Genomic DNA, 12020 nt, shown 5'->3' with positions numbered 1-12020 from the left:
GGGAAGGATACTGCGAAATCTCCATTCCCTCCCCACTCCAGGGGAAGGTTACTGCAAAATCCCCATTCCCTCCCGATCAGCTGGGACTCTGGAGGCAGAGAATAGATGGGGGCAGAGCCAGTCAGAGGTGGTATTTACCAGTTCTCCAAACTACTCAAAATTTCCGCTACCGGTTCTCCAGAACTGGTCAGAACCTGCTGAACGCCACCTCTGGTGTAGAGAAACATTGGGAGTTTGGGATATGGGAAGGTAATGGAGGTAGTTTCAGTAGATAGTTGCTAAGGGGAAAACTTTGAAAAGCCCAACTCTCAATGCTATGAATTTCTGTTGACCCTAACCCTAACCCTACCTTTCCAAAGCAGGACCCATGGATTCCAGTAACTACTAGTATCTCCGATTGAAACTGTTCTTACAGCACATGAGAAAACATCTCTAATTAAATGAATCATGTCCCAATGTAAGCATCCTGCCTAAACTGGTTTCTCCATATCAGGGTATATTAAAATAATTTTGATACCCAGAATACCAAACCTGCCCATTTATTAGATTTAAATGGGCAGGTTTGGTATGAAACCTAAGAAAAAGATATGAGAGTCATTAGGTTCTACCAAAATTTGGCAGAATTCCTGTTTCCTTTATTTGTTTTTCCATATTGCATCAAGTTCTGACATGGTTGTGAAAATAAAGAGATGTTTAGCCTAAGAATTCAGGAGTATTTATTAAGAGGTTCTTTTTGAGGGAGGGGGATTAATTAAAAGCCTGTCTCAAATCAAGACATAACAAATTACTCCTAGGAATTTATTATTTTAACAGCAAAAGTGATGTGGGTTTTAGTTGTCTCCTTATTTGTCTTCCAAGTTCCCGCCAGTCAGTCCCTGAAAGGACAATGGATGCTTCTGGAAGGTTCTCTGGCTCAGCTTGTCATCATTTCTCTAGGCTTTAAGGGGAGGTCTTGACTGGTTCCCGAGAGAAATAAACACACAACCACTATTCTAAAGCAAACAAACTGTAGCTAGGTTTTCAAATGGTGCCTTCGACATATGGATGCCATTTTCAAAGAGAGTCAACCTAAGGGGCAGTCCTTCATAGTAGGCCAGTTCAAGACACAGGCAAAACAGAGATTCCGGGATGCTCTTCTCTGTAGTAAGATAGAATAAGAGAATTTTATTTATATTTTGTTTATTATATGTATCCCACCATTATTATTATTACAAATAACCCAAGGTGGAGAACATACCCCCACATTCCTTCCTCCTCCTCCTCCTATTTTCCTCACAAAAACAGCCCTTTGAGGTAGGTTGGGCTGAGAGAGTGACTAGTCTAAAATCAGCCTATTTATTATAAGAAGAACACAGAACACCTTAGATGGATTTTTGAGATTAAGTCACCAGGCTAAAAGTTATCAGACTGTGAATTTTAATCCTACCTTTTTGTCTTTCATGGCTAGGGTAGGATTAATCTCCTGATGTCTAGCCTGGTGCCTTAATCTTAACCTTAAATGTCCATCTAAGGTGCTCTGTAACCCCCTTATGCTAAACCTGGAGGGGTTTGTGGAATCAAAATGCAGGATCCAAAGCTCGTAATCGAGGCTCGTTGCAGTATTTACTGTTAACATTGGAGAAATTCCCTTGAGAAAATAATTCCTGCAGAGAAAAGGATGCTGTCAGGCTTGTCTCAGCTTGGATGTTTAGGAAAGAAAGACCCTTGAATCCACTTGTAGCAAAAGGTATACTTTTCTTAAAGTCAAGTGGTTACAGCGCAAGAAAAGCTGGATCTGAGTATTCCCGCAGAAAGTCTGCCTTTTCCCCTTCTCCAGGGCCCTCCCATCTTGTTTTAAGAGGCCAATAATATTAGGAGTTTTGGTAACAGCTTTAAGGTTTGATGCCTCTTTGGTGGAGTTTCACATTCCGTTCTCATGCTTATGTTATTGGATCAGCCAGCCTGTTCCAGACTGGCATCTCTGGATTCTGTCATCCTGTCATCCCCCTCCCCATATTTTATGGCAGGATGCTGAAGGCTGAAGCCATTATAATGGCAGATCTGACAAATTCACTCATATTTATACATTTGAAAATGAAGGGGAATTTATATGCATGCATACACATTGGAAATTAATAACCTAACTGATCTCAAGTGACTTCCTGTCCTTCTTTCATCTAGAGAGGACAATGGTCTTAGTTAGAAGAAATATTTGCATCTTGAGATTCAGGGGTGCCTATGGGAATGTTCTGATAGCATTTATCACTGGGCTACAAGGACACATTCCTAATGTCTCCATTAGTCTATTAAATAGTCCCATTCACCTGAAAACTGATTCCCCCCCCCCCACAGGTTGAATTTCATTTGCATGCTTTCTCTTTCTCAGCACTGCTCATCTTCTCTGTAAGTTACTCTTCGTGGCTCGTTCCTTCCTTCCCCTATGCCCAAGATCTGTATTTGTTTATGCTGAGATCTAGAGGTTTCTCCAGGTTCCTCTTCCATAAAGGCCATTGGCATCAGCTTGGAGAGCTTCCATTCCACACAGCGAAGCCGAGCCACAAAAGTGTTATTTAAAAATGGTTTGGAATGCCGATGTGAAATTACTATTTAAAAAGAAGTCTAGCCCCCTTCTGAAATCATCCAAATTGATCCCAATTGCTGGCCATTACTACAACCAAGCACTGGATTCTTACCTCCTGTCTTCTTCCTAGTCTGATGAAACAGAATCACCTTCGGACTTGTCTGCAGAACAAAGAAAAATACAATATCAAGATAAAGTGTACATCTTATCACTAGAGAATCTGAATCTAGAAGTAGGATTCTGAGGATTCCATGATTTATGGCATAATATACTATATTTATTTTATATATATATATATATATATATATATATATATATATATATATATATATATATATATACACACATACATATATATATATACATACATACATACATACACACACACACACACACATACATACATACATACATACATATATACACATACACTTAAAGTCACAACCCCTGGTATGCCCAAGTATGGGAGGAAGGTCACACTTCCACTCTCTGTCATTAGGCTCGTCACAAGAGACCATCCAGACAGAAACCCAATATTTTTTACTGTTGCCTTTTTTGTTACATTTGTTATATTTATGCTGATAAATAAATAAAGGGAGACTAGTATAGATCTATTTCAAGCTATTTAGCTCTCATCAGCTAGCCATACCCAAGTTTGGGAATCGAACCTGTGCTCTATTGCCTCCCAGGCAGGGAGTTAACCATTTGAGCTACAGAGAACGACTCCTTATCAGCCAGCCAGGGTGGGAGGTATATACTTAAAGTCACAACCCCTGGTATGCCCAAGTATGGGAGGAAGGTCACACTTCCACTCTCTGTCATTAGGCTCGTCACAAGAGACCATCCAGACAGAAACCCAATATTTTTTAAAATTGACCTTAAAAGTGACCTTCCTCCCATACTTGGGCATACCAGGGGTTGTGACTTTAAATATATATATATATATATATATATATATATATATATATATATATATATATATATATATATATATATATATATATATATATATATATATATCAAAACATTGTTTTGGTCAGCCAGATGTTTAGGATTTGACATTTTTTGTCCACCTACTCTGTCCTTCCCAAAAAGCTGGGATGAGCAGATATTTTTTTGTTGGTATTAAAGTTACCATTGCAGGATGTAAGCTATTCCAAATAAAGCTGCCTTTTGCAATTGACTGAGAGGGATTTTGTCAATGACGATGGTCATCAAGTGGTGAGCCAGATGTTTTGGGATTCGTTATTGTTGTTGTTGTCATCTTTATGTGAGCAACTAAGGCTTACTTAACGGACATTACTAGAGACCTAACTCTTAGGATGTCATGAAATATGCTTGCTCTACAAAATTTATCACTAGCATTACGAAATTGCCCAGTGTAAAATCAAATGAGTATGTTTCATCAAAGAGTGGCAATAAAATCAATTTTTAGAGATTGCTCTATGAGTGAGATGGGTGATCTCTATATCTGATATATAAATGATTTTTAAAAACATCTTTTCCATCAACCCCCACTCCCTTCCAAAGGCAGAATTAATAGCTGAACTTACGTGTCTCTTCAGCCTTTGAAAAAAGGCTCTTTAAAAAGTCACAGTGCTCTACCATCCTTTTCTGGAATGGCTCAGTATTAAGAAGGAAGAAATTCTGTTCTGTGGGATTATAAAGTGGCCAGTCATCCTTGCTGGCCACTAAACCAGTGGGATTCCTAAGGAGGAAGAAAAGGACATCGATGGAAACGAATCAAAGGGAGAACCAACCTAGAAATAAGGAGAAATTTCCTGACAGTGAGAACAGTTGATCGGTGGAATAGAAGTTGCCTTCAGAAGCTATGCCTGCTTCATCATTGGAGGTTTTGAAGAAGAGATTGGACAGCCACTTGTCCAGAATGGAATAAGTCTAGTTCTAGTTGCCTGCTTGGCAACTGCTTGAGCAGGTTGGGCTAGAAGACCTCCAAGGTCCCTTCCAACTCTGTTATTCTGATGTAGCTCTTTTCCAAAGAGACTGGTTTTGACTTGAGAAACCACAACCAAGGAGAACTCCCAAAGGGGACTTTGAGGGAGGGGTGGAGCTTGGCTTTGTGAAATCTCTTGTGTCTCCCCCTTGCTGATCCGAACCCAATTCAACTCCTCATAGACTCTTGGATCTGCCAGTCCCAATCCTGACACCCTGGGCACCCTCCATCTTGTGAGTTTCCCCTTCACTACTTACTCCCTTGCAAGCCTTTGTTTGTTCTCTTAATGGTAGAGTAACGCTCTGTTTCTTATCTCCCTTTTGCCTTCTTTATTCCACTTGGAGATATAATGTACCGTAGAATAGGTGTGATACCACTGAACTCATAAAAGAACAATTATCTATGTGACATTATTAAGAATCCTTAGAAATTCAGGGCTGTTTCCAGTACAGGTAGTCCTTGACTTACAACTATTCATTTAACGTCCATTCAAGGTTACAATGGCACTGAAAAAAGTGACTTACAACCGGTCCTTGCATTCACAATGATTCCAGCATCCTCACAGTCACGTGATCAAAATTTGGCTGCTTGGCAACTGGTATGTATTTACAATGGCTGCAATATCCCGGGGTTACATGATCAACATTTGCAACCTTTCCAGATGACTTTCAACTAGCAAAGTTAGTGGAGGAAGCTGGATTCATATAATCATATATTGTACTTAATTGCAGTGATTTGCTTAATAACTGCGGTAAGAAAGGTTTTTAAATTGGGCATGATTCATTTAACAACTGTCTTGCTTGGCAACAGAAATTCTAGTCCCAACTGTAGTTGTAAATCATGAACTGCTTGTATTAACACAACCTGCAAACATATGGAAAGGGAAAGCGTGCATTACTTTATGGTTGTATTACTTTAGATATAAAGTGCATTTGTTGAATGGAAAGGCTTTTTTTGGATTTAAAATAGAGATTTTTGAAATAAAGTGAACCACTTACCCAGTTCTGGCAAACTCTGCCCAGTAGTGCATCATTTTATGGCTCAGTCTGGCTTCAGCCTCTGTGTACGTTTGATTGAAAGGCGGCACTGATTCAAGGGTTCCAAAAACATAAGAAATCTCAGCACCGTGAGTTGCCCCAATCCATTCAGGCCAAATTGACCATGAAGGGCGATGTGTGAATAAATAGGCATATACAGGACTCCCAGTTTTCCTGATATTTCTTGCAGCTTCCCTCGATGGGCATGCAATGATCTGATCTGTATAGAAGTGGGACAGAGCGGAGCGGAACTGGGCTGGCCCATATTGTCCTTCACTGAACTTCTGTGCAATAGCCTGAATAAAATCTTCAGTTGCATTTCCAACCAACAGCTGTATCCCTTTCAGAAGCTGCTCCTGATTTATGAGATTGTGGGTGATGTTAGGGAAAACAAAGTGGACAAATGAGGCTGCTTCATCAGAGGTTTCACCTATGAGGACTGGTTTGACCTGAATTTGCCCCTCCTCCATGAGCTTTTCTGGTTCACCAAGCAAAAACTCCCCATCTGTGGTTGGCACGAAGGGAAAATTCGCAAGGAAGCCACCTTTGTAGAACAGAGATATTTCATGCCGAATAAGTTCAGAAACATTTTTTGTTTGCAGACAATGCCCTATGCTGATATTATTGTCCTCAGAGCAACCTAGCAGATGAATAAATTCCAGTGATAACTTTTTGGCATCCTCAGGAGACTTCCAAGACCAGAAGGCATTGGCTGTTCCACTCTGGATCACCGCTTGGGCAAAAAGGTCATGGCTTTTTGGTGCGAGAAGATGGAGATTCACAGAAGCTCCTCCAGCACTGTGGCCAAAAAGGGTCACCCGAGAAGGATCTCCCCCAAAGGCAGCTGCATTCTCTTTTACCCACTTCATGGCCAGCTGTTGGTCCCATAAGCCAAGGTTCCCTGGAGCAGCTGGTGGTAAGTAAAGAAAGCCTAGGGCTCCCAAGCGATAATTGATGGTGACCACAATGACGTTCTCAGTGGCAGCCAAAGGTGCCCCATTGTACATGTCCACAGAAGATGTGCCCATTAAAAAACCCCCTCCGTGTATCCAGACCAAAACAGGGACTGGTGAAGAAGGTTGTGGGTGTGGCACCCAGATGTTGAGAGAAAGGCAATCTTCTGACAGTGGTGTTTTAGGAGACCACATCTCTGCTTCAGGGACATCCCGGAAAATAAATTGAGGACAGGAATTGCCAAAACTGGTGGCTTCCAATGTTTGCTTCCATGGCTGATGTGGAAGAGGTTTCTGGAGACGCAACTTCCCCAGGGGGGGCTCAGCATAAGGAATGCCTAGATAGGCTGTCACAGATCCAGGGCCAGCCAGGAACTGCTTGCCCTTAACAGGGCCACTGCTGGTTATGACCACTGTGTCCCCATTAGAAGCAGAACTGGAGGCTAATGGAAAGTGGAGGAGGAGGAGGAGGCAGCACAAGAGAGGCGGGCATAGCAGACAAGCCATTGCAACAGTAGGACAAGTCAGTGGACCTGGAAAAAATTACAACCAATATGAGATTATTCCAATACTGTATAAGTACATCTTATGCCAACTCATGATTACTTTATTGTGATGGTTGGGCTCCATTTTTGCTGAGGACACCAATGGTGAGCATGAAATGACTTAGTCAACCTTGCCCTTCTCCATGATGTATATCCAACATTCTAGAAGAACCGCTTAGAACTCCTGTTTACTGATCCCTTTGCTCAGCGGATGGACAGCTTTGTACAGAATTGCTAGTAGATCTTCTCCAGGGTTCCCAATGCAGTGTTGTTATATATTATCTATGTTCTAACACAGTTAGAACACAGATAATATATAACATAATAAGTTAGAATAAGTTTCTAACATTCCAGAATTCTATTCTGGAACTTGGTGTACTAAGCCCTATCTTGTAAATTATGATATAACTGAAATAAATAACAATGTAAAATTACCCCAAATCAACATTTTTATTGCTCTGATCTTGTTTTAAATCCACCTACCATGTCAAGCCAGAAGAGTCACTGAAACCTAGGATTACCAAGGTAAGTGTGCCCTCTTTTGGGTATGTTGTGCAATAAAATTCCTTAGAAAAACTAGTTATGGTAAGAATGGCAAAATAAGCAAAATTGTAAAACATCAGGAAAAAAAATGGAGAGAGCTAATCTATAAAAGGCTATAAATCAGTGTTTCTCAATCTTAGCAACTTTAAGATGTGTGGACTTCAAATCCCTGAATTTTGGGAGCTAAAAGTTAGGTACAACTGAAAAGATGAAGAGCACACTTTCAACTTCTCCTCTGAACCCAGTAATTCAGTAACTCTAATCACCATGGGATTTCCTATTTTCTTTCACACAAAGGCTAGCATCAGAAATATTTTTTAGAACAGCTACTTTCCCCCAACCCAAGGGTGCCCAATCTCTGGGCTGTGGCCCATTACCAGGCCTTGAGACTTTTGGAACCGGGCCACGGAGGTGGCAGGTGAGTGTGTGAGCATGCACGCATCCCCACTCACGCAAGCAGCATGCATTTGTGCCTGCCGCACACACAGATTGTTCCCCTCTACACCCACACACGGCGATCCACAACCGAAAAGGTTGGGGAACTCTGCCCTAACCTTAATATTTTCCCATCCACACATGCTTTTCTCAGCAGGCACTCTAGGCTGCCTAACAAGCATTTCTGTAGGCTTCCTGAAGAAGGCCTAACATTATTTGTCCTTGAGGAGCAAGACAGACTCCAAAACTGAACAAATTGTCAATTGTACAGCCAGCAATATTAGAGCAAAGCAAAGTAGAAATAATACCTCCCATCCCATGATGTATCCAGTCCAATTGCACAAGTGCTTTAGGAAATGCAATTCTATCAGCATCTACCTAGAAGAATATCCCACTGATTTTTAACGGGTCTTATTGCTAGATAAAGATGTTAGGAATTTGCAAGCACATATCTGAACCTAGAAGAAATGGCAGCCCACTATGGGTTTTATCTTCACTGCTTTTCTTTTCAACTCTTGTTCTCTGTGTCTCAAACTCTACAGGCATTTCCTATTATGGTTGAATAAATTGTTGTCTCTTTAATGTTATGTTTAGCCTGGAATAGAAATAACTAGTCTAAACAGAATTAACCAACCAGAAAAAACAACAAGAAATTCTAGTCCCTTTCCTAAAAATCATCTTCTAATTCTCTGGAAAAAAAATCACTGTTTTTCAAAAATTCTGCAGACTTACTCACTTGTCAGATTTAACGGGATTATTTGTTATTCGAAAGAAGAAAGCAGCTTCAGAGACGACCAGGCTGTATCCTGTTCACACAGACCCAGAAAAAGATCATGAAAAGAGGAACTTTATATATTGCGGGAAGGTGCATTGACCAACCGGATTCGGTCCATAAAAGGGGAAGGAAGCTGAAAGTTTTGGCAAAAGGCTCCAATATCAAAGACATGAAAAAACAGAGAAGTTCCTTCAAATGGGGTGAGAGAACTCCAGAGCAAAGGACAATCACTATCTTTGGTTGTGCAACCTGCAGCCTTGAAAAGAGCCATTGCAACATCTGTCCAGATTTCAAAGCAACTAAAGAACCTGAAAGCAAATAACAGATACCCGATGTGACCCTAAATTTGATGGCTCTAAAAATGTAGGACAGACAGCATCACCACCAGATAGATTTGCAATTGGCTGACCAATTGCACTCAGCAGGTATCACGAACAGTTGTGGGAACTAGCAGCTAGCCTAAGGGTCGGCAATCTTAAACAGTCAAAGAGCCACAAAGATCCTAACTGGAAGCCTCCGGTTCCCGCCCCCCCCCCCCGAGTCTCCTCCTCACGCTGTGTCCTTTTTCCTTTACCTGTCCTAACCGAAACCTCTATCAATTGTGGAGCTGACCAGAAAGCCCACCCCTTGCCATAGAGTCTCCTCCTGGAGTCCCCTGCTTCCCCCTCAACTGGAAGCTCCCCTCAAAATTGTGGTGCCGACTGGCAACAGGGAGCCGCAGCAGAGGGATGAAGAAGCCACATGCTCCACCAGAGCCACAGATTGCTGATCCCAGGGCTAGCCTATTAAAAAGGATGAGAGGGGATAGCTGTCTTCCAATACTGCTGTCACACAAAAAAGGGGACTGAAAAAAAAGTACATTATTTCCATAGCAGGGAAGATAAGGCAGGAATGGTTAAAATGACCATTTTATTTAAAGAGAAAAATATGTTCTTATTTGGGTATCACTTCTGGAAATTGTGCTTGTGAGGAACAAAAATGAAACTCTGACCTTGGTTTTGTTGGTTAGCGGGATTTGGTGTTATAGGAATGGCTAGTTATATATTAATGTGTAGAAGCAAACAGTTGAGGTTGGAATGTATTTATCTTGTTCTATGCCAGGAAGAGTTGGAAGTCAATGCCCCCTTTTCTTTCTTTTTCTCTTCCCCATTGTGTCTCACACCCCCTTTTCCCCGTTCCCTTTCCCTCCCTTAATTTCCTATTTTCTTTTCTTCTTTGTATTTTATATTAGAATAGAATAACAGAGTTGGAAGGGATCTTGAAGGTCTTCTAGTCCAACCCCCTGCTTAGAAACCCTACACTTCAGATAAATGGATATCCAACATCTTAAAAACTTCCAGTGTTGGAGCATTCACAACTTCTGGAGGCAAATTGTCCCATTGATTAATTTTTCTGTCAGGAAATTTCTCCTTAATCCTAGGTTTCTTCTCTCCTTGATTAGTTTTCACCCATTGCTTCTTGTTCTACCCTCAGCTGCCTTGGAGAATAGTTTGACCCCCTCTTCTTTGTGGAAGTCCCTGAGATATTGGAACACTGCTATCATGGTATCACTAGTCCTTCTTTTCAACTAGATGTACCCAGTTCCTGCAACCGTTCCTCATATGTTTTAGCCTCCAGTCCCCTAATCATCTTTGTTGTTCTTCTCTGAACTCTTTCTAGAGTCTCCACATCTTTTGTACATTGTGGCAAACAAAACTGGATGCAGTATTCCAAGTGTGGCCTTACCAAGGCACTTTAAAGTGGTATATATAATAAAATAAAAATGATACACGTGTTAGAAGACCTCTAAGGTCCTTTTCAGCCCTATGATTCTAAGTTCTATGTCAATTAATTTGCACATAAGAGAGTACGTTCTCCAGCTTGATACAGAATTATTAACGCTGATGCTCTGCACATGGTTCTTCATTCAGTTGTGGACTCCCCTTACTGCACTGCGATTCAAACCCACATTTCGATGGCTGGTTAATGACATTGTCACAGGCAGCCTGATTAAAAGCTGTACTGAAATTGAGGTACATTCCAAGTCTTTTCTTTATCAATCAGAGTGGTTACCTTGTCAAAGAAGGAGCCAAGATTTGTTTCACACAACTGTTCTGGGCTGTGTTTTATGAGATAGGCCAGAAAAGAGTTTACAGAGTTTGATGCCTTTCCAGGTCAAAATGTGGGAGCAGATCTCAATTCAAGTGGGGAGATAATCCATAGAACGGGGCCTCCCCAGCCCAAGGACGCCCGAGATTCCAGTTTGTAATATGCCTTCAGGAAAGAAATGTTGGTTTATTGGTGGGAGAAAGAGGTACCCTACAAATGCAACTCTGGCATGTGCACAGCCAAGATTAGCTCAGTTGGTTCTCCTCCCATGATAGCAATGTTTGCCAATAACCAGGTCAATGGCAGTACATTGATCCTTATAAACCCTTTACATAAGCAATCTTGTGTGTTTGGAGGATTAGTTTTACATTATGGTATTTCCTGTGACACTTTATGGCAGCAAAAGTTGGTATCTAAAGAAGCAGGATAAGGAAGTATTGTTGACACCTTTGAACTTAAATGTTGGAGAAGACTCCGGAGGCTACCACGGTCAGCCAAGAAAAGAAACAAGTGGATCATCGAGCAAATCAACCCAGCATTCCCACTTGAGGTACAAGTGACCTGTGTCAAATTATTCTACTTTAAAGGAGAAGAGTTGTAGCTCAGGGTTGAAATGAGGGGTTCCACCACAAAACCGCGGTAGACAAAAGCGCGCTCGACGAAAGCGCGTACGTGACGTCATCACAGCGCGACGAAAACATTGCGCTGTGATCGATAAATGTAAAAATAAAGCGAAAACCTTACCCTAACCCCCCCAAACCTAACCCTAAACCTAACCCTAACCCTAACGCTAACCCTTAACCTAACGCTAACCCTTAACCTAACGCTAAACGTAACCCTAACGCTCTAAACCTAACCCTAACCCTTAACCTAACCCTAACCCTTACCTTTATGTGAATCGGCTTGTTTAATTTTATTTTTATTTCAATTTTTAATTTTTTTCGTCGCGCTGTGATGACGTCAAATGCGCGCTTTCGTCGAGCACACTTTTGTGGACCGCGGTTTTGACGGGTCACGGAAATGAGGAACCCTTGGTGCTCTCTGAGCTTGCTTGTTTTCTTGCAGAAAAAGGGGCAATTTGTCAAGAGTGCCAGTCAGAGTGCATGACGAAAACTCTTTAATTTCACAAT

At 41.4% G+C, this 12020-nt stretch overlaps 1 protein-coding gene across 2 annotated transcripts; it reads right to left on the bottom strand.

The window, feature by feature from the left end:
- Nucleotides 1-698: 698 nt before the first annotated feature.
- On the bottom strand, nt 699-8924 carry LOC116503767 (cholinesterase-like). 2 transcript variants are annotated; one of them, XM_032210380.1, is made up of 5 exons: nt 8760-8924; nt 5513-7037; nt 4114-4268; nt 2673-2721; nt 699-1138 (listed from the first exon to the last, which is right to left on the bottom strand). In XM_032210380.1, exons 2-4 carry the CDS (start codon nt 7009-7011, stop codon nt 2687-2689), a joined length of 1689 nt encoding a protein of 562 aa, XP_032066271.1. In that variant the 5' UTR covers nt 7012-7037; nt 8760-8924; the 3' UTR covers nt 699-1138; nt 2673-2686. The 2 variants fall into 2 exon arrangements, with proteins under 2 accessions (XP_032066271.1, XP_032066270.1); XM_032210379.1 differs by having other exon boundaries at nt 8764-8922.
- Between the last annotated feature and the right edge of the window lie 3096 nt (nt 8925-12020).

Source organism: Thamnophis elegans, chromosome 2 (genome assembly GCF_009769535.1).
Source record: "Thamnophis elegans isolate rThaEle1 chromosome 2, rThaEle1.pri, whole genome shotgun sequence".
Lineage (NCBI taxonomy): Eukaryota > Metazoa > Chordata > Lepidosauria > Squamata > Colubridae > Thamnophis > Thamnophis elegans.
The sequence above is the reverse complement of the archived record's forward strand: the minus strand, read 5'-3'. Positions and strand labels throughout refer to the sequence as shown.